Source organism: Lethenteron reissneri, chromosome 18 (assembly GCF_015708825.2).
Source record: "Lethenteron reissneri isolate LAM-NWPU_2019-01 chromosome 18, ASM1570882v1, whole genome shotgun sequence".
Lineage (NCBI taxonomy): Eukaryota > Metazoa > Chordata > Hyperoartia > Petromyzontiformes > Petromyzontidae > Lethenteron > Lethenteron reissneri.
In genome coordinates, this window is record NC_083796.1 from 11,406,969 (window position 1) to 11,429,760 (window position 22,792).

The 22,792-nt window shown below is 47.7% G+C and overlaps 2 protein-coding genes across 4 annotated transcripts in view; one reads left to right on the forward strand and one right to left on the reverse strand.

Annotated features, from left to right (window-relative positions):
* Positions 1 to 7,096, forward strand: part of IQGAP1 (IQ motif containing GTPase activating protein 1) — a 78,371-nt gene extending 71,275 nt beyond the window's left edge. For both annotated transcript variants that reach the window (XM_061553801.1, XM_061553802.1), the window contains exons 31-38: positions 320 to 422; positions 1,070 to 1,202; positions 1,584 to 1,671; positions 2,397 to 2,606; positions 3,376 to 3,542; positions 4,669 to 4,812; positions 5,243 to 5,351; positions 5,978 to 7,096. In XM_061553801.1, coding sequence (XP_061409785.1) covers positions 320 to 422; positions 1,070 to 1,202; positions 1,584 to 1,671; positions 2,397 to 2,606; positions 3,376 to 3,542; positions 4,669 to 4,812; positions 5,243 to 5,351; positions 5,978 to 6,091 — 1,068 coding nt within the window. In that variant the 3' untranslated portion in view covers positions 6,092 to 7,096. The remainder of the gene's footprint in view (positions 1 to 319; positions 423 to 1,069; positions 1,203 to 1,583; positions 1,672 to 2,396; positions 2,607 to 3,375; positions 3,543 to 4,668; positions 4,813 to 5,242; positions 5,352 to 5,977) is intronic.
* Positions 7,097 to 8,325: 1,229 nt separating this feature from the next.
* KLHL26 (kelch like family member 26) lies at positions 8,326 to 21,140 on the reverse strand. 2 transcript variants are annotated; one of them, XM_061553805.1, is made up of 6 exons: positions 21,011 to 21,140; positions 15,530 to 15,936; positions 13,643 to 14,045; positions 12,671 to 12,865; positions 10,903 to 11,065; positions 8,326 to 10,048 (listed from the first exon to the last, which is right to left on the reverse strand). In XM_061553805.1, exons 3-6 carry the CDS (start codon positions 14,039 to 14,041, stop codon positions 9,219 to 9,221), a joined length of 1,587 nt encoding a protein of 528 aa, XP_061409789.1. In that variant the 5' UTR covers positions 14,042 to 14,045; positions 15,530 to 15,936; positions 21,011 to 21,140; the 3' UTR covers positions 8,326 to 9,218. The 2 variants fall into 2 exon arrangements, with proteins under 2 accessions (XP_061409789.1, XP_061409787.1); XM_061553803.1 differs by having other exon boundaries at positions 15,530 to 15,712; positions 21,011 to 21,120.
* Positions 21,141 to 22,792: the final 1,652 nt, after the last annotated feature.

Here is a 22,792-nt window from a genome sequence, read left to right on the forward strand (position 1 = left end):
GAAGCTGAGCGGAGGTGAACCTAGACAGCGAATGGATGGGTGACAACCATGCATAGACAGGTCTTCATAGGCTTGCAGGGCTACGGAGTGGGCAGCAGAGGGCAGAGCAGCATATTTTTACGCGCTTGCATTTCCCTCCGCAACTTCGCCAATCCTCACTGGCCAGAGTAGTAAACAAAATGAACCTGCATAGTGTGAGGTGGTCCTCATCCGGCAGTGGATTGATCAGAGGGCTTTACGTACTTTTATGCACAGAGTTGCACAGAGCCAGCTGAAGCTCTGACGTGCCCCCCCCCCCGTGTTTTGTGTACCCGCGCAGTTACTGCTGGAACACGAGGACGCGATCGCTCCGGATCACAACGACCCCCTGCATGAGCTGCTGCTGGACCTGGGGGAGGTTCCCAACCTGCAGGCGCTCATCGGTGAGCGCGCTGCGAGAAGCCAACGGGGGGCAGCTGCCCGTGATCGCACCACCGGCATCGTGTAGTGACACGCGCTCACGATTCGTATCATGCGGACAGGGCTTTTTCTAAGGGGTTAAAATCAACTGTTACGCTTACAACAAGACACTTCATAAATCGTGCAATGGAAATTACTACATTATTTTAGGTTAACGAAAAAGGGAGAAGGGAAAATAAAACCCAGTTTAAATAGAGGGCATAAATGAGGCAGGAAAAAAATAGATTGAAAAAGAATCTATCCCAATTAAAATATTGACCTTTAACCTTGACAATACTCGAACCTTACCTAATATTGTCACACATAATTGCAGTGTTTCATGCTAACAATAAAAACCCCACTGATTTACATTCCTTTTTCAACCTCCTGCGTGACAGTCCTCCCACACTGTGTCAGTCATGGGGATTGGTTGACCATACTTCACCACGCTGGTCAGTGCGGGTTGGTGCAAGTTGGGCCTTGGCGCCGCACAGATATTGCAAACTACCGATGCCATCACCTGAGAAATCGAACTCGGTGGCGTGCAGACGTCACCGCGGCAGGGTTTTGTCACCCATTGAGCCCGGCACGGCGCGAGCTGCTACTGTTTGTGCCACCTCTTGCCATGCAGGCGAGGGTGGGGGAGACGCTTCTGACCCCAACAAGGAGGCGCAGCTGGCCAAGACAGAGATGTCTCTCACTCTGACCAGCAAGTTTGAGGTGCCAGAAGGAGATGACAGCAACATGAAGAGCCTGCTGCTCAAGTAAGCCTGGGGGCAGCTTCCCTGCACAACTCTCCTCTCCCTACTGGATAAGAACGCACTTGCGACTACTGGCCTGCGAGTCGTTGTATGCACGTGCGAGGAGTGGTTCTTGCACTCGGCAAACATGGGTTTGATTTTCAGGTGTCGTACAAAATCAATGGCATGTGGATGTAAACCTGTCCTTTACCGTCTCCTAGATTGACTCAGCCTTGGTTATATTTGTGGTGTTGCGTGTAAACATTAGCACTGGGGAGACCGGTAGCAGGGAGAGGTGCTGGCTATATCACATGTGCTGTGTGTTAGCAATGGGTAGTTACTAACGCAGGTCCCGATGCCGTATAAGGCTAAACGAGGGATGTTTGTGTGTGTGTGTGGCTGCAGGACCAAAAGGCTCATTGTGGACGTCATCCGTGTGCAGCCTGGAGACACTCTCGCCGAGATCCTGAAGACTCCAGCCACATCTGAGCAGGTGGGAGGATTATGGATGAAGTAGCACAAGACAGGACACGAGAGATAGAACACGAGAGGGAGACCATTACTATACTCTTTGGTTCTTTCGGTAAAGATTATGATGTAATCGTGAGTTGCCATTCTATAATGTCTGCTAGGGGTATGGACAACTACATTTTTTATGTAAATAAAAATAGTGACTGGCTCACTCAAAACTCACTTATCTTCCCTCGCCCCACGACCTCTTAATTCCCCCCTCATAACCACCACCATTACTGTTCCCTCTTCATATTCTCATTATATGGCAATTATTCATTCATTCCATTCATCATTATCTACCGTCATCAATTTCGCTTTCACCGAATTCACACATCGCAGATTGTTCCCCATAGCTTCCTCTAATTAATTTCATTCACCTCATGTCCATTACATTCATGTGAACCGTTCTTAATTCTTTGCAAATCGCCTTAGTTAAGGCGTGATATAAATTATGTAAAGATAAGATATCCTGGACATGAACAAGGGGAGGGAAGCAGTCAGAAGTGCAGGCGGCCAGGGCGAGGGTATTCCAGACAGCGTTCGGGGCTGCAGAGAAAACTGGTGATGACCTCCCATTGAGCGGAGGTTGTCTGGGATGGGGCTGTCATCATATAAGGCCTTGCATATAAAAGCGCTCCACTCAGTCCCAGTGAGACAAACCAGGCTGACTTGCATGCGAACACACACGTGCGGCGATGAGTGCAGGAGGTGGAGCATGCGATGATGATCCAGAGGCGGACCATCATGGCGGCGAAGACGCCAGAGAAGATGAAAGGCGGCCAGGTGCTGGCCGAGGCCGACCAGCCGCTGGATAAGAAGAAGCGCACCATCGCCAAGAACCTGAAGATCCTGGAGTCGGCTTCCCTCGTCTCGTCGGCCGCCAACTACCAGCAGCTCATCAATGACATCGCCAAGGTCTCTCAAGCTTCACGCCATACCGATCCCTCATCGGTGTTTCATTACGTTCATGTTTTTTGTTTGTTGCGGTTGCACCCGATTCAAGAGTCGAATGGCTCACAGGGCTATACCTAATAAATGAAACTTGAAATTACGGATCTTGGTAATATACGTCAGCTGTTGCTTATCTAGGGTAATGGTGGCCTAAGGAGAGGGTTAACCGGAGAAAAACAAAAACACACGTCATGCAAAATGTATGTAAATTAGGGTATGCAAATGAATTGTTTACCGACATGGGGGGGGGGGGGGCGTCAATTGTCTGTTCGTATTGCTCCTCCAAGTAATTGATTGCTTGCCAACGTGTTTGACATGTTGATTGAGGCCACGTGAGCCGGCCCTCTGAGTGAGGAGCGGCTAATAATTAAGTCAGCAGTGCACGTAAAGTTTTTTTTTCTTTTTCCACCAGCTCTGTTAATCTGCAACTGGGCTATCTGTCCATGAATAATCGAGGGTTACCCATAAAAGCCTTACCTGCGTTTGAAGGTTATTTCTCAGGAGTGTCCTGAAAAGGTGTCTGTAGCAACAAAAACATTGCATACAAGGCGATAGATATCACTCTCCTGCCGTCTCCTTGACACCGTGTAGTCTTTCAGGTTGGTGTCTTGTGCACAGTATATATTGACGCTTCACAGTTTAAGCAGGGCAACCGGAAGAAGCGAGTTGAAAGACGAATGCGCTGCCCCGTGGCGTAATTTGTTTACCAGAATTATTTTTGTTTTACGTGCAGGACATCCGCAATCAGCGTCGCTACCGGCAGAGGCGTAAGGCGGAGCTGGTGAAGCTGCAGCAGACTCTGAATGCCCTCAACTCCAAAACGACCTTCTACGAGGAGCAAATCGACTACTACAACAAGTACATCAAGACCTGCCTCGACAACCTGGCCCGCAGTGGCAAGTGCGTAATCTCACGACATTGCAGAACCCTGTATCTCGGACTGTGTTGTCCCCTCTGCTGGTGGTTTGGTTTATCTCTTCTTGTGAATGCTCCCTTGACCCAAATACACGAATTTGCATTCTGTAAGTTGCCAGCGAGACTGATTCAAGGGAGCTGAATCCATATTGGATCCCAGCGCAGGGAGAGGCGATGGAGCCCCTGTCCTGGCAATGTCCACGTTAACCCGTTACCGTTCCGAGGCATCTGCAAGTTACAGGGTGGGGTCCCGTTCACCGCCGAATCTCGTAGCGTGCAAGCGGTTCGCGTTAAATTCATTTCGAGAGGCGTAGCACTTGCTGTTTTTAAAGACATTGTACTGTACACGCCGCAGAGAACTGTAACGACACGACCGCACTCTAAGATCGCTGACGCCAAACTGTGCCACACGCCCCTCCCGCTGGCCCTTTACTTCCGATTCCGTTCAGAATCAGTTTAATTCCATTTGGAATCGAATTCCATTCCGTACGTGGACGTCATCGGATCAGAAAAGGATTAAAAGCAGTTAAGTCCGTACTTAACACTTAAATTGATCCGGTAGATTTAGCCGTTGGTCAAATAAAATAGAGATCCCAAATCTCTTCCATTCCTGTTATGAATGTAACTTCACTTGCTCTGAAGATATTTGTGAAAGGTGCTGCCTTTAAAAATGTACTTCGTAATCTGACCATGTGCTGTGAGCATGTTGAATGTGTTTGCTAACGATTGCTTTTAATTGACAACGCAAAATAACGTAGGCATGTCTGCTTTGTGTATTTAATAGCTATTAACTTGGTACTTGAGTTCGATTCCTGGCCATGGCTAACGACAGTGACGAGTGATATCTGAGCTGGCCCTTGGCTCCTCCTTCACCAACTCGCTCTGACCAGCGTGGTGAAGTATGGTTAAATAACATCCATGACTGACACAGCATTAGGCCTTTATCCTGCAGTAAGGGTTGTAAATCTGTTTTTAAAGCAATTTAAACTGCTCCCCCCCATAATTTAACAATGCGTTCTGTGAACATTATGTTTTTCCTACTTAACAGCCGTATTTGCGTTTTGTAAGCCTGCGGCTAATAGTCGCGCGCACGTCCGTTTTTTCTTTTAAGGAACTCGCGGCGATCGGTGCATCAAGGCAGCAGCGCCAAGGGTAGTTCAGGCAAGAAGGTGAAGCAGACGAACCTGCGCTACACGGCAGCGCGGCTGCACGAGAAAGGAGTGCTGCTGGAGATCGAAGGGCTTCAGCCCAGCCAGTACGTGTGTTTCGGTTTCCACTACGCACGGGGCAACTTGGCGAGAGTGCCGTGACCGAATTCTGTGCGTTTTCCGATGCATTGGCCCAAGTGACTCAGAATTCATCCGGTCTCGTCAGGTCTCAGAAAGCTAAGTTGAGCCTGGGTAGTACTCGGATGGGCAACTACAAGTGGACGGTGCAGTGCAGAAGAATCTACCCACCCTCTACCTGTTATGATCAGCATGGTGAAGTAGGGTCAAACAACCCCTCCCATGTAATGAGGCCTAAAATTCAGCAGTGGATTGACAAAAGGGTGTACGTAATAATTATTTTCTCTTGTTATTTTCGTGTTCAAGGTTGTTTAAATACACTCAAAATGTACGGGATTTGTAAGGTTATGTATATACGTCATTGAGGACCCACGTGCTAATGCTGGACTGATGTTGCAGGTTCAAGAATGTGCTCTTTGACATCAGCCCCTCGGACGAGGTGGGCGATTTCGATGTGAGAGCAAAGTTCATGGGAGTGGAGATGGAGAAAGTACAGCTGCATTTCCAGGTGACTGTGTACCCAGCTCACACAATTCCACTCAATCCCCAGAGGATAACTGAAGTTCATTTCAAAAAGCCCAGTTGATAAATTTCCTAATATTTCATAAAATGTCTTCATGCAGATCCTTTAATATGATAGCTTGTCATGTATGTCAACGTATAGATGCTTGAATTGACTTAGCCTAGTCAACTGGTCAATCTATGGAGACTGTTCACAATAGGAATGTAGAATTCCCATGGTTGAATTGGGGGTCCCCCAAGACTGCTGCTCTATTCCTCATGGATCAGGGAGAGGCAGATTGGTTTACTTTTCAGTTTGCATAGCCACACTGTCCAATTGGCAGTGCAGCATGCATCCTAATCGCAAGGTTGTGGTGTTAGCATCCTGACCACAAATGAATGAACCTTTGATCCCACGGATTGCGGAACCTCAACAAGTGAGAGTCAAATCACTGGAAGGTGTGTGTGTGTGTGGTCCCTGTCTGAAGACTTTGTAATTTCCACCACAGGCTTAGAACTGCCAATGGAGCCAAGTGCTTTCCCAGTGTACGGTGGTGTGGCACTGCCAGACACGCACGGTCCCTTCATGTATGGACCTGCCAATAACATCATTGTCCATCTTCCTTCCGCCAGGACCTGTTGCAGTTGCAGTACGAGGGGGTGGCCGTCATGAAGATCTTCGACAAGGCAAAGGTCAACGTCAACCTGCTCATCTTCCTGCTCAACAAGAAATTCTATGGAAAGTGAGGGGGTGCCCCCCTGTGGCAGGGTATGGGGGGGGATAAACGTCTTGGGCGAGTGGGTCCTTAGTTAGACCTTAGACCCCCCCCCCCTGCCGCCACCACCCTCTTCCCCAATATGACCCCAAGGTGTGCCTCCTTGTTTTTAAAAGCACACACTTTTTCCGTATGCTTCTGCCCCAAACCCTCCTCTCGCTCTCCTCCCACCCAGGTGAATGTACGTAGCGTTTGTGTATCCACGGCGGGGAAGGGAGCCGTGGCCGAAAATAAGATTAAATTCCACGCGTCACGATGTAATGAAATTAAGTGTGGGAGGTGGGGGGGCGGAAAACGCGCCGATTTTTTTTTAGTTTTCTAAATGCGGAGGCGCTACTGTTATTGTATTGAACCCTCTCACTCACGGAATGATGCACGTGCTCACAAACTTGGGGAAAGGAATGACAATTGGTGAACAGTTCTGTTTTTAACCTTTGCACAATGTACACGACAGCTAATTAAGCTGGCAGTAAGAATAAAAAATTTGTATAACCCGTTTATATACATATTTTGTTTTCCTTAAGTAAAAGTTAGAATGTTTGAACACTCTTTTGAACAGTACATAGATTACATTCTGCACTTACCATTTGACAATCACGTCTTGAAACACTTAGTTGTCATTTATAGGGTAATATTTATACATTACAAATTAATTAACACTATTCTCTTTACAGAGTATTTTAATTCACTGACAAACGTACAGTATATGGGTGTGCTTTGGATGGTGTAAAGCAGTCTTCTTAAGTGCCTTACATTGTCTTGTGATTATTCTGAAACTGTCATTGTCTGAATGAATCTTCTTACATTCCACTCTTCACTTATTCCTATTTTGCTTAATCGTCTGCATAGCATCATGTATAAACAGAGATGCTCCATGTAAGTGACTTCTCTTAGTTCATCCATTCTCTGATGTCTTTCAGAAGTGAAGTTCTGCTGTTCTTTGCTGTTTATGCAAAATAAAGTAGCTGGTACGCTGCGGTGGCTCGCCTGAGTTCTGAGTGCGCAACATCTATTTGGCAGAGTTGTGCCTTTTAACATTTTTTTTGAAAAACAAAGGGAGTTTTTTTTCCTGATATGGAGTGAATACTTACTCGAAGGAAGTTCTTTGTTGTGTGGTTAACACGAGTTTTGACATCTGTGTAATCCGTGATGATAGCAATCTCCCAGGCCCTCTGCTGACATGCATAACAATCCGAGCCGGGAACTTGCAAACTTAGTAAATAAAAACACTAACAATTAAATTCCTTATATTTCAGTTGATAAAATTATTACCAATTGGTGGGAAATCAAAGTTTGTTCTATATAAATGGCCTCTACCACACAAATGTGGAATTTCCACATGCAGAATTGGTTTAATACATGCGTTTGCTGGGTGTGGTGATGTTTGCCTGAAAATCCATCTTGAGACGGGGTTAGTGGATTGCATGGAGATCATGTGCACAAGATACTGACCTAACTTCAGGGCGTGTGTTGCTTGTGTGAGAATACAAGAGGTTATGTGGATTTGAGTGGCGGTCCTTGGTATGTGTCTATGGATACTTTACTTTCCTCCTGAAGGCACAAATGCTCAAGGAATTGTTGAAGCATGCCAAGGAGCCTCTTTCTGAAATTTTTTTTTCCCAAAGATTGGTCGATATTTTCTTGGTGGGGTTCCTTCGTGATGAAAAGCAAATGACTTTTAAACGTCAACAAACACTGCATGTCCGATCAAGTTGTTACCAATAGTAATGCTCATTTGTCTTTCAACCGATCTAGTGACTTTACCGAAAGACCCAAAGCATATGAATTCCTGCAGTCACGAAAGCATTACGTCAATATTTGCTCTGTGTTAAAGTCAAATGTAACAATCAAATGACGTTGCATGCAAATGGTGTAGTTGCATAATAAAAAATGCATATTCTTTCAAACCCATCACATTTGTGCATATTTTAACGGATTATTAAATAAAACCCAATTAATTTAGATTTAAGTTTCAACTTCACAAAGCCTTGTCACAGGTGGAAAATTACAGAACAGAATTGAAGTCGACAACATTTAAAATAATTTTGTTAATGCAATCATGATATGTGAAGGTTAAGGCTAAAGTGAACCATTCGTTCAATTGTTTTCCGATTGTAACATTTTATACTAAAATCAAAAATATAGAACGTCTTTCATGCATCAGTGACATGCATCACACGTAAATAAAGTGTTCACAAAATAATGTTGTTTTATTGCTTTAATTGAATTCAAAACCATTTATACAACTGTACAAAACCAACAATCATTTCAAAAAGCCTGAAAATGCAGTACACATGCACAACAAACCTCTTTGAACTTCATGCTGTGCAGTGTCTGCAGTCAAGGCATGGACAGAACAGTAAGGGTGTGCTCATGCTCACATGCAGACTCGTCTGCTGCCAGCTTGTGCGAGCTCCCTCTTGGGGAGAACACCCACCTTCCAATGCCCTTGTACTCCACTGGACTGCCCCCTTCACATCGAAAACAAAAGACTAAGGCATGTAAGGATTCAACCCACCAGTTTGTATTAATCATAATTACAATTGATGTATATTTACACATGCATTGCTGGTTCAATAATAATTTCAATGCTGCTGGGTACAGTTGAACTGCCAGTGAATTCATACTTTGTAGGCAATATGCCAATGGGTGCTTATGTGGAACCCTTGTCATTAAGCGCATTTTATGCCAACATTTTTAAAGCACTTATTATTCATGTTACTGTAGCGGTGAGTAGTTGTGTATATCGGCAAGGGAAGCTTTGGTTTTGGGATTGTACCTCAAGCAAACAGTGTTTGGATTCAGTTATTAAAAGTGACATAACCACCAAGATAACCATTTGATACAAATGGAATGAACCGAGGAAATTGACTTAACCTATTTTCTTACAAAATAAAACGTAACAGTTAGCTATTTCCAGTCAGTAAACGTAATGTCTTACATTCCAAAAAAAAGGTTGATTTTAAATCACCACATCACAGTTTTAACGACTTGCCCACACAGAGTCGTGTAAAGTTTTGTTTCAACACTCTTCATCCTCATGCGTCGCTGCCAGCCTTGTCGCCACCCCCCGCGCATTACCCCACCAGGCTTGGCCTCTAAGCGTCGTCGCCCGCAAACTCGTGCTGCGGCAAGATGGCAGCAGCGCAGCCCACTCCGGCAAACGACGCCGGGAAGTGCAAGTCCCTCTCCCACTCGTCCGTCTCGACGTTGTACACCTGCACCAGGCTCGTCACGTTGTTGAGCCGCCAGTTGTATCCGCCCACCACGTATATGCGGTCCCCCAGCAGGGCGCAGCCGGCCTCCGACTGGCCCGTCCGCATGGGCGTCACGGCCGTCCACTGGTCGGCCTCCGGCACGTAGCACTCTGCCGCCAGCACGTCGTAGCAGCGCTCCACCTGGTCGGCGCGCCCCCCCAGCGCGTACAAGCGTCCCCATGCCGCCGCCATGCAGTGCAGCACACGCGCCTCGCTCATGGGGGCGCGGAACTCCCAGGCGTCGCGCGACGGCTCGTAGTACTGGAGCGCGCGCCTGTCCTCGCCCGGGATGCCGTAGCCGCCCGCCACGTAGAGTCGCCCGCCCAGCGTGGCGCCCGCGTGGCCCCACGTGCGCCGCTTCAGCGCGCTCACGTACAGCCAGCGGTTGTCCTTGGGTGAGTAGCGCTCCACAGACGCCAGGCTGCCCGTGCGGTTGCGCCCGCCCACGGCGTACAGGGCGCCGTCGACCGCCCCCAGGTGGAATTGTATTCGGGCGTCCTGCATGGGCTGCAGGCGCAGCCACTTGCCGAGGTGCGGGTCGTAGCGGAAGCAGTCGCTGACGGCGCCCTCACCGCTGCGGTACTGCACCTGCTGCCCCCCGACCACAAACACAAAGTTGTCGAGCACGGCCACGCACGGGTGGCTGCAGCCCACCGCCATCTCTGAGAGCTCTGCAGTACAGACACGGGGCGCACAGCGGGTGCAAGCGGTCAGCAACTGTTCTGGAATGCGCGACGCTACCCAACAACTCATGTGAAGCCCCGGAGTGAACGTGCCGCACATGGCTGCGCTACTTTAACGAACGAGTTGGCGAATTGGAGCCACTGGGTGGAATTTCATGGAAATGTCCAAGCTGCACCCATAGCCAACTGGGTTAGCACTGAACTGAATTGTAGCAGTGCAAACAAATGCAGGTTGTATGTTCACTCCAGCCCGCACAAATATCAACACTTTCACAATTTAACAAAATAACGAAAATTTACGCAAACAACAGTTTCAAATGCGGCATCTTCTCCCACCCAAGTGCTTAAAGATAGCCCAGAAAACAAACCACTTAATTTGTACATATCCTCCTAGGCTGTGTCCTGAGCTCGCCAATGACAACGTTTATCAATTTAAAAAAGTAATATCACCATCAAGTCACATGCAGAAGCACTGCCAAAATGCCCTCTCATGGCATCGCTGCCATTAATTCCAACGTGAGACGGCAGGCTCGACACCATACGTCAACATCACAAAGTACAGCGCACGGTGGGAGCCGACCGAATTAAGCCAATGGAGCACAACGAGCGCTGGTAAATTTCCAACCCATGATGGTAGCCATCGATTTCACGAGCGTATCGGCCAGTTTTATTTTGCAGGAGCAAATTTAAATTATTGAAATGCTTTGCGTAGACCCTGCTCAGATAAGTTCAAAACAGCACTCAGTCGGCTTTTGGGCTGCATTCACAAAGTGTGGCTGGCCGTGAACGACGTAGCAACCGCGCTGCGATAATGGGTGGGGGGGGGGGGGAATTGCTCGCACCCTTGAAGTGTCGGGAGGAGCTGTCTGGGAGGAAGTGGACCTTGGTGCTCACTGAGCGGTCCAGGTCGATGTAGGGCGTCCCGCCCAGGGTGAGCAGCGAGACGTGGTCCGAGCGGATGGCTGTGCGCGGGCTCTGCATCTCGTGCTGTCTGAAGGGCAGCACCTGCATTCGCGCACAGAGGGATGGGGGCCTGCAAATTGGCTGCTGATGCAGAAGATCTTCATAGCAGTTTAACACGTACGCTGCCGCAACCAATATCCATAATGCAGGTTTTTTTTGGGTTGGATCACGTAAATATAAATGTCGTTAAACCCGACACAGCCAATTAATAATAATGGACTTTTTTCCCCTTTTTTCTGGCAACAAAAATCGGGAGAAATAAAACTGAAATTGCCCACATCACCAAATGCAGGGACAGACACGCACCGACTCCCACACATGAACATGGCTGGGTATCAATTCTAAAATAGTGGTGCCAAGTACAAGCCAGCAGGAACACTTATTTCCTGCCACATTAATTATCAGGCACGTAGAGATTGCATAAACTCACATGTGTGCATGTGGTGAGGACAACCCTGGCAAATAATGAACAAGTTGTGAAATACATCAATTAGCGCTGGCAGCAATTACCTAATTTTCCCCTCCACAAGCCTCATGTAGCACTCGTCACACAATGTCCTCTCATGGTGTCACTTGCAGTTGAATTGAAAAAAGCCACGCGAGCGCTGAACCATATCTCCACCTTGTGTTCACCCACTCTCAAACAGTAGTCTTGAGATGTGGTCAGATTAGGATACTTTAAAAATACCAAATTGTATAGTCCATGGAACAGAACAAATGATTACGCTTAAGCTGGCACAACATGAATCGTGATGATTCAATTGTGGTATGAAGTTGCGGTTTCATTTAAATTATACAAATTACAAATGTAAATGAATAACAGTATATCAATAAGAAAAATACCTCGACATGTCTGCTTATATTTTAAAGTGATAAATATTTCTTAATAAAAAAAAAAAAACTTTTTTTTCCCATCTCAGGTGAGACCAAGCAAATTATTTCATCTGCGTCCATAGACGAATAGAGGTGTGATTTACATCTCAGCAGAAGGGGGGGACATTCCCGCCTGAGGGAGCTGAGCATTGTGCCCATCAGCCGAGCCAGCATACAGCCCTCCCACCAGATATGCATAGCTACAGTGGCTTCCTAAAATCAGAAAATGCACCTTTAAATCGAGATTAAAAACTCATTACTTTAGAACTGATTTTGTGTTTATCCATGCATGAAGGTGAAACTGCTCTAAACGGTATCTATTTGGTGTTTGAACATCTTAACACCTGTTTTATTGGCAGCAAGGGTAAAACCTATTCTTATTTTTGATGCTTTTATACTGGCAAAAAGGTTCCAGTATATGTAGCTGCTCACCCCGAGCTATAAATGTTCTGATGCGTGTGGCATTGTCTTCGTACCGTTTACCTTTTGGCGTTCTCTGGTCTCATACCGGTGAGACCAGGCCATGAAGAAGGCTGTCTCTGGGTGTAGGCCAATAAGTTTAGAGGGCAATGCATATATTGTCAGAGCACGTTCGTTTGCATGTTCACAAGTACGAGTGGTGAATGCAAACTTGATTCCTTGCAACATCTATTTGGTTTTTAAGCATCTTAACACCTGTTTTATTGCCAGAAAGGGTAAAACACCTATTCTTATTTTTCTATCGCGCGAATCGCGGGACACATTCTCTCCACATCTAGCACGGGGCGCACGGACCTGGAAGTTGAAGGCCTCGAGTAGGAAGCTGCGGCAAGTGGGGTCCTCCATCATGATGTCCACGGGCTGCACGTGATCGACAAGCTGCACCGAGCTCATGAGCGGAAAGCGCACGTGGGCGAGGACATCGGGCGCCACGCGCCGCCGCCCCTCGCTGTGCCGGAGCCAGCGAATCGCCGCTTGGAAAAGATCCACCTGCCCCACGTCGCGGGCACAGCAACACACCCCACCCTATAAGCAGCCGCAAAGCACGATCCTTGAAAAAAAAGAGACCATGAATGTCCAAGTTTGGCCAGGGCAGTTACGGTTTTAGAAAGCCTGTTCCTCCCCCCCTCCCCCAGCGTACCGAAGCATTTGCTATCATTGGGATTTTGGATTATCATAGTAGTGGGCGGGGGCCTATGGGCAGTGGGTGGGGCCTATGAGCAGTCAGTGGGGCCAATGTCAGAAATCACCAGGCTTCTCTGGTGTGGGCAGGGATCGTGATGGAGTGGTCGTGACTTTGGGCTGTGAGCTCACCACCAGCTCCCGGTTGAGCCTCCCAGAAATGCGATAACCTTTGAGGTGCCCAGGCTGCTCAAGGGAATCGATGGCTGTCAGGGTAATATGCCCCCAACATTGGTAACAACACGCACTGTTGGCTACGTACGGTGAAAAAGAAGTTAAACATACATACAACACGTAACCACTTGAGTGGCCAGGTGGCATAGGGCACGACGCCCCACAGACCACCTTTTCTCGATGACCTCTTACATCTGTTTACAAATTGGGCCACTCCACTCTAGATGCATCCGATGGTTGGCAATCAAGGAAATCGGTATAGTGGGGGGGCTCACAAGGACCCAAGTCAAGAAACACTGGCTTAAAAGGGAACGCAGTGACTTTGTTTCAGTGGTACAGCCGAATAATCTCCCAAGCAAAACCAGGAGCCGAGCAGGAGGAGACGTCAGTGCTCAGCGCTCGATCTCTCACCTCGGAGCAGCACTGCAGCCGGTTGCTCCTCAGGAAGAAGACGAGGCGGTCGAGCGGCAAATGCAGGAAGTCATCTTCGGCGGCGATCTGCAGGAAGTGCGTGAAGGTGAACGCGTCGACCGACTCCTTGAGCGAGGCGAGGCTGAACGCTGTCGCCATCTGGCCCACGCCAAGGCACGTCTCCACGCTCATCGCCGACTTGAGGAAGTCCTCGCAGAGCCCCACGACGGGCGCCATCTGCAGGAAGACTGCGGCGCCCAGTACGTCCTCCACGCACTCCATGTCCAGCGTCACCTCGCCGCAGTAGGCGAAGTCCAGGATGTGCTGCAGCCCGCGCGCCGACAGCCCCTGCAGCTCGATCTCGCGCTGGCTCGCCTCGCGCATGCCGCCCGTGAACATGGCCCTGTGCACAGGAACAACAACAGTCTGTAATTTCAACCGTGATGAGGGTTACAAACTGAGTAATCATTGGAAAGATGTGATTAACCGTGCAAAAAAGATGTAACTACACTTATTTGGACCATCTTATTTGACAGACAACTATTACAGGTTATTGATAGCCAGTTTGTTGTTTTACCAGTTTTAGTTTTTAACTTGCTTTTCTTTTTTCACACTTTTCTTATGTATGCCATGTGTTAGTTACAAACCGCACCTCTCCATAACAAAGGCTCAGTTCTTTGTTATGCAGTCTACTCTTGGTCTTAAGCCTCACCTTACCATATTAATATTATACGGGTAGTATTTCTTGTGATCTCTCATTTACTTGATACAGCTGTCGTGGCTGTGATGGTTCCACCTGAAGACGGAGGCTTGTGTTGCTTCCGAAACGTCGTGAATTTTTAATTTGTTTAATTTTACTTTAATTAATTTAAATTTTTTACCTACGTGACTTTACCGAAAAAACCTAAGAGTAACAACCGTCTGTCTGGCTTACGAGAATGTCGACCATTCCACGTCGCCGCCGGTCATGTTTTATCCACTACTGGATGAAGGTTTTGCCAAGCAGTGACCGTCCCTCACGGTCATGCAACTATTAGGTTTTAAAATCGGCTCAGATGAATGTTCTGCGAACTTTCCATTATACTCGAAATAGTTAAACCAGTTTTCCTAAGATTTTAAACAAGATATGGAGATTTAAGAAGGGACTGCTAATTTGATGGGTTATTTGAATCCCCACCTTCGTGCAATGGACAGACATAAGCAAATTTCCTTTCAGTGGGTATTGAGTTGGAGCGTATTGACAAATTAAACAAAGGGTGCATTGGCGATGCAATAGCGCTGACGCCTATTTGTTTGAAATATTGGAGCAATGCCATGGGGTCCGACCGTATTGTTGGGGTTCATTTTAGTAAGAAATGTTTCTACTTCCCTTCGTCCAAATGTTCTCAAGGACAATCCAGAGACAGAATAATTATGGTCAGATGTGGCAGGATGAGCAACATTATTCGATGAAAGATTACTTATTTCAAAGGTATTTTACTGCTTGTACAGAACACTTGCTCGAATGCGTCAATAATATTCTTTCCACCAGAAATGTCAATGCCATTTATAGCCTATAAATCGGGCAGCCTTGAATTTCATGGCCGGTACGGCAAACGAGGGGGTAGGTGGCCAATACCACGCCTGGCCGCCTTTGTCTCCCCAGTGGTGATGTTTACACATCGCACCAGGTACTCATTTGAGACCGAGTCGACCTAGGGGAGGCCCAGGACCAGTTCAGGACTCGTCATTAGTGTTGGCCGCGAGCGGGAATCGAACTCGGTTCGCCGGGTTCGAAAGCTCGGCGTTTCGCACAAAAAGCTCCACGTCGCGCGCACACACACCCACATGCTGCTTTTCTCTCCCACACTCATCTCCAAAGCGGAGGGCCGCAGAGCGCTTGGGCACCTGAAGTAGTCGCTGCAGGCGGCGAGCACGGCGCGGTGCACGCGGAACGACGCGTTCTCCACCAGCAGCGTCACGTCCAGGAGATGCCCGTTGTCGCGCAACGCCGCCAGCCCGCGCAGCAGGCAGCCGCTGTACCCGGCCGCCGTGAACGTGCGGCGCAGCAGGCTCGGCCGCTCCGTCGCGCTGTCAGCGCGGGAGACGCCCGAGGGGACCCGGTGTGCGGAGGAGGGGCAAGAGATGCGTGAGGAGGGAAGTAGGGACGGGGGGTTGCGTCAGCTCTCAATGTCACAGGCGAGAGCGCGTAATGATCCAGCCCCGCATTGATTAGCGTCAACAAGCCAGCTACCCTCATGCGGGTTGATGGATTGTGCAGATATCGTGTGTTTTCAGTCTTGCCATTAGATGGGCTTGGGGGGGGGGGGGGCAAGAGAGCGCAGTACAGAAAGTAAGTTTACAACGTATCTATATGGAGTTCAGTGTTATCTGTCATTTGCGTAAGAGTTTTTTTCTTTCTGGGAGCACTAGTTTTCTTCCACTTGTGAAATAATTAATAAGGAATATACTGAGAAAGACCCATCTGAAAGAGCTCTGATATATGTTTAATAGCAAGTTAATAAAATATTGTCAGACGGTTTTTTTTACTCAGGGAAAATAAAGACTGCATTCCAGTCGATGAATAGACCTTAATAGAACTCATTAACTAATTATCCGAGATATTTCCTAAAATATACATACGAGAGAGGGCAACACTGAAACTTCTGAACTTGAACACCAGTTAGCCAGAACATTGGAATATTATTCATTGCATATGTTCACCAAAGCAGCAAAATTATAACTTAAGATTCAATCAAGACCATACAAAATAAATACAGGACATTATTAATAAATTGACAACATAGATCGAAACAAACTTCAGTTCATACAGAGTGACCTGTGTAGGGTAAGGCAAGGCATGCTTACCGAATCAAACACTGAACTTCCTCGTGCAAAACATCTCATTAAAAATTAGCATTACAATTGCGCTCTAAGAGGTATTGGCAGTTGAACACAGCAAAATTCTTAAACAGGCAATGTTCACACCAGCCACAACTCAAGTGGGTGTGCGTGGCATTAATTTTAGAGGCGTTTCTGACGAAGTGTTTATTCCCACCGTGTGTCATGCTGTCACCAACTCACTGGAAGTATCTTTCACAATGAATCTTCATTAAATAATGAAAAACACTGCAATGGCCAATAAACCATGTTCATCGCTCCAAGAAGTGTTCAACAAAAATGGCCATTCCACCACTAGCTTTGGGCTGTAAATGGGATAATGATCAACTCCCCATGCTCTTTGCAAAAACTCTTTTACAGCAATTTTTTTCTGCTGTATTTAAACCCACGTTTGTTAAACTGCGATGGCAACGTACTCCACCAACAACAATTTCCCTCTCGCAATCTGTCCTGTAAAGCAGGAGGTTTGCGTTGAGGCAGGGATGTCGTTACGTAAATTCCCCTCGACGTGATATAAGATATTCCGCGCACTATATTGACTTTCAAAATGCACAGCATATAGGTGTAGGGGATCTGCGAGCCACCCTCACGCACACGCAAATACGACGTCACCCGGACCAAGGCGTGCCAGACGGGGATGTGTATTGGAGATGGTTTAAAGGGCGCTGTGGGACGGATGTTCGAGGTTGGTTGTGGAACGAGTGTAGCTGTACATTGGTGAATTAAAGAAGTGCTTCAAAACATTCTTGACTCCTCTTCATAGGTGACAATGTGCCTGGAGGGCAGCTGGCTTTGTGTGAGCAAGACATTGATACTGGCCTCCAATGCATTCCCACGGTATAGATATACACGCGAATCTCCTATATAAAAATTGTATTTTAAAATTCTACGACTCGACATCATTTTTGATGCACAGAGTATAAATTAGTTTATAGGTCAAAAACATATCTCAACGAGCGAATTTTATCGAGAATTATATAACTTGTTTTTGGAAAGATTTTAAAAAAGCATTATTATTGTTGTCCTAATCTTTCATCCTTTACACGTTTTTAATGTGCAAGTATGCTTGCGTGCATGCCAATGCCTTTTCAAACATTAAACAAAAAGGCTTCAACTCTTTCCAAAAATGGGTGACCTTCCTAGGATGGTATCCACAAGGAGTGCTCCTTGTCCCAGTATGTACGGTTTGTCCTGGCACAGCATTAACAATCTCCTTAGAGATGTAACAAAGCATAATACAAATCAGTCCAAAATTATACTGAGGAAGGCTATGACCAAATCGGGTTTGAGGTTTTGCTAATGTTTTGATTGGCAAGCACCATGCATAACAGGTATTATAAGCAGTGAGGCTACTTTGTGGGCATTACAACATAATCAATTGTTGTACTACACTTCTATGCTTCCGCATCGATGCTGCCCGCCTTCACCAACCAGGGATACTGACCTGCAAGTATGTTATAAACAACCCCTTAAAATGCCAGCATGGTGCTGAGAGGCCCTCATCCAGCAGTGCATTGACAAGGGCTGTAACGTGTACACATTATACGTCTCCCACAGACACACACACTCGTGTAATCTGTGTGCTAATTCTCGGTAATGAGAGATGCTTAATGGTATTGGAGGAGCAGCTCAATGCCGGCTTACCACACCGGTGCTTGAATTATTCACGCAGAGTCGAGGGCGGGGAGTCCGCCGGGACAGCCATGAAAAGCGGAGCACAAACTCGTGCGGTGATGAGTGAGAGGTGACAGTCACAATCAACGCAATGGGCGCGAATGAGCAGTTTTGCACGGGTTAATGGGGCAATGCACACGGTAAGAGGGTGAAGTAGCCGCCACTCTGGGGGTCAGCGCAGGGGGTCGGCAAACCTGCGGGCTCTTCGTGATGTTATTTTATTCAAGGAGCACATTGCGGCTCTTGAAATATTGAATTTTTTTAAATCGAAATTGAAGGGGGAAAAAATGGCTCTTCTCGATATTTTGATCGCCGACCCCCGGACTTGACACACGGCCAGAATTGATTGTTGCGTCGACGTACGGGTACGTGTGTGCATGTATGTACGTTGAACTTCTTTCGCACCGTACGTAGCCAACGGCGCTAATCGAAGGTGCAGGGGGGGGGGGGTAAGGACAACAAAACTAAACACCAAAAAGCACTCTTTAAAGAAGTGAGCTGTCAATGTCGATGTAAAAGTGTTTAGCTCCAGCGGCTTCCACGTGCACGTGTAACTACGATGCCTCTCCATTGTACCCAACACCAACACACCGCCATTGGCCACTAAGTGACTGTGACATCACCACAGCGCCTGTGCCAGGCCATGTGCACTTCTGAGGCCACGTGAAGTGTCGAAGGCTCTCTAACACCAAAAACAACAAGTCACGCACTCGCTGACAGTAAGCGAGTAGGCAGAGTAAGGGGCCATCCATTGAGTAGGTAAGTCAAACATCTGTATGCACGCGGACTTTTTACACCCCCCCCCCCCGAATCCTATAGAACGGCCGATATTTAACCCACGCAGAAACGATCAAGGATTAATATTAACGTGCTTAAGCAAACAGTGCACCGCCAGACAATCTAACTCATTTGAAGGCCAATGCAGACATAATTATTGAGGCTTCACCCCCCCCCCCCCCGTTTCCTATGCGTACGTAACATTGTCAATAGACCCCCCCATACGCAAGCGAACGCATGTGGCTTGACCCCCCCCCCCCTCCATGCGAACGCACTAAATGGATGGCCCCTAACGCAATTGCACTGACCCACACGGGTGGCCGAGTAGGGCATTAATAAGTTAATGTTCATCTTCTTGGTTCTCTCGGTAAAGTCACGTAGAAGGAAAATAATAAAAATAAAACATAATAAAATAATTCTCACGACGTTTCGGCCACAACGCAAGCAGCAGTCCTCAGGTGAAGAATGAAACACCACCAAGCTTGGAGCGTATATTTAAGCTGCTGGGTTGGTGGGAGAAGAGCGCCTTGACAAAGGAATTTGCATATCCGGCTGCTTGCGTTGTGGCCGAAACGTCGTGAGAATTATTTTATTATGTTTTATTTTTTATTATTTTCCTTCTACGTGACTTTACCTAAAGAACCAAGAAGATGAATCCCTGCAGTCACGAAAGCTTTAAATCGAAATTTAAGTTAATGTTGTTTTAGTGTTGAGCCACAAGCGCATTCAAATCATGAGACCGTCAAAGTGGTTATTCCTGTGTCAGCATGCTGCTGCACGGGGTTGGTTGTTCGTTCGCGAATCAGTGGCCCCGTGTGTGCGCATTAGCGTGGTCGAAACTGTGCAATGCGTTCTTGTGGGGATTGGCAGTTCCTGTGGTACAAGCGATCTCCCCGTCAGAACATTAAGAGTTCGTAATGCATTATTGTACATGATGATAGCATGGCAGTAGAGTTGTCAATGCCATCGTTGATGATCACGTTGTGTGGTTATTGGCGTTACTAATACTCGTTTTTTTTATATAAATGAAAGTAATGTATTGTTATTGCTGTAGTTGTGGTACATAGCTATGTTAATATCCTTACTGCTTTATATTAAGTATTAATTTTTGCTATTATCGTATGACGATAGATTAGTTATAATTGCTATTTTCTTGTATTTAAAAATAAACATCTCTTAGTTGTGACTGTAATTGTTAACGTTGTTGTCATTGCTGCTCTGGTCTCTGCGGAACAACACAACTTCCTGGGTGGGCCGACTCACACAGTGCCAGCCTGGGGAACAACACCACCACCACCACCAACCCCACCACCACCTCCACCACCACCGTATCAACCCCACCACCACCTCCACCACCACCGTATCAACCCCACCACCACATCAACCCCACCACCACCACCACCATCATCAACCCCACCACCACCACCACCGTATCAACCCCACCACCACCTCCACCACCACCGTATCAACCCCACCACCACCTCCACCACCACCGTATCAACCCCACCACCACATCAACCCCACCACCACATCAACCCCACCACCACCACCACCATCATCAACCCCACCACCACCACCACCGTATCAACCCCACCACCACCTCCACCACCACCGTATCAACCCCACCACCACCTCCACCACCACCGTATCAACCCCACCACCACATCAACCCCACCACCACCACCACCATCATCAACCCCACCACCACCACCACCATCATATCAACCCCAACCCCACCACCACCTCAACCCCACCACCACCATCACCATATCAACCCCACCACCATCACCAACCCCACCACCACCACATCAACCCCACCACCACCATCAACCCCACCACCACCACCATAAACCCCACCACCAACATTCACAACTCACCACCAGTAAGCAGCACCCTATCACCACCAACCACCACTATTGCCCGATCACTACCGGCACCACGGAACCATGCGCACCACAAACACCATCATCAGCAGCAGCCTGCCACCACCAGCAACACAGCGAGCAGCAGCAGCACGAGACCGCCCTCCCCCGCCACCTGCTGCCGCCGCCGCCGCCTCCGAGGTCTGCGCAGCTCGGCTCCATCGCGAACTCCACTCCTCCTGCCCCAGACTCCGCCATCTTGCCCCGTCCGTGTCACGTGACTGAGAATGGGCTGCCCCCCTCCCTCTCACCTCGCCACCGTTGGTGTCAGTTACACCACGTGACTGAGAATGGGCTGCCCACCCCCTCTCACCTCGCCACCGTTGGTGTCAGTTACACCACGTGACTGAGAATGGGCTGCCCCCCCCTACCCCACCGTTGATGTCAGTTACACCACGTGACTGAGAATAGGCTGCCCCCCACCGTTGGTCTCAGTTACACCACGTGACTGAGAATGGGCTGCCCCCCCCTACCCCACCGTTGATATCATTTACACCGCACGACTGAGAATAGGCTGCACCCCCCACCCCACCGTTGATGTCAGTTACACCACGTGACTCGGTAGTGCCCCCCCCCCCCCCCCATGGCACACCTTGAAAGTGGCAAGGTGTTCAAACTCTCTCGTTTCTTGGTAGCCGGAGGAGAGTTTTGTGGGTTCGATCACCCACCCTGAAGGCCCGCCGTGCATATTCCCCCTCCACATTTGGACACGTGCGTGCGGAGTATTCGGCTGCTTGAAATGTCCACACGACGATAAGCCACTTCGGGGTGGGGGGCAGCCCATTCTCATGCACGTGGTGTAACTGACACCCTTCTGAAATAGACCTACATAGCTCAGTGGGTCTTACCTGGTAAAATTAAAAGTTTGGTCTAAGTGCTACCCCCCCCCCCCCCAATCCATGTGACTTGATCATGCCCCCCCCACAAGGAACTTAAGTGCCCCCCCCACCCAACCACTTGACTTGAGACACCAGTAGTACCCCAATCACCACAGGCAAATTACTCCGTTTGCAAATTGAATCGCATTTAATGTCACTTAACACTGTGATTGAGAATGTAAAATATCAATAACCCTGGCAACGTGCAGCTCCTATACCATTGGCTCAATGCTGTGAACAGCCCCGCTGTGGTTTTGGAGCCTGATGATTTTTCTGTACAATACCATGTTGTACTTCTTATTCTTGGGTCTTTCGGTAAAGTCACGTAGATAGGTTCAAAGAAAATTAGAAAATAACAAATATTTTATTTTAACCTATCTACATAACTTTACCGAAAGACCCAAGAATATTAATTCCTGCAGTCACGAAATCTTCAAGTTATGTTGGATTTCTTTCGCACCGTACGTCTTCAACCGATGAATAAAACTTTCTATGCGGATTCTGCTCAATTACTTGAGGACATTAGCTTGTGGGAGGGGGGGGGGGAGAATAACAACACCTGGAGAAAACCCTCATCACGCAATAATCCAATTGCAGAAAGCATAGGAGCATGCGTCAGCCACCTGAATTCTGTAAAAAAAGAGCTTTTATCACTCATCGGATTCACCAAGTATACATTCTAAATTCGAAAGGATAGAACAGGCTTTAAATATATTTTTTAGGAGAAAGCATTTTTACAGGCCCAAGACATCTATTTTCCCAAATGGATGTGTCGTTCCTCGATGTCAATAATTGGAACTGGGAAAGCCAAAACGAGCAACCTCTACTGCCATCTGCTGACTACGGCGATTGCCCCAGCAACTATCAACCTCTGCATCATCCACCAAACCTTCTGCAGAGTGCTTGGCCATGACGTTAAACCCTCCACTGCGATGCAATGAAACGTTAATCTGCGTAACCTTGTATCATGGATGCTGCCGTAATAAATTGGTTATCAAAATTTTATTTTCAAAGGCAGA

Bases quoted from the DNA above. Each gene is read 5' to 3' on its own strand.
- KLHL26 (XM_061553803.1), bottom strand. From the start codon at position 21,093: ATGGCGGAGTCTGGGGCAGGAGGAGTGGAGTTCGCGATGGAGCCGAGC. The intron at 12,866-13,642 runs GTGAGAGATCGA...GACGTGGGGCAG, and splicing joins GGCTGCAGTGCTGCTCCGAG to GTGGATCTTTTCCAAGCGGC. The intron at 10,049-10,902 runs GTGCGAGCAATT...TCTGTACTGCAG, and splicing joins CTCCTCCCGACACTTCAAGG to AGCTCTCAGAGATGGCGGTG.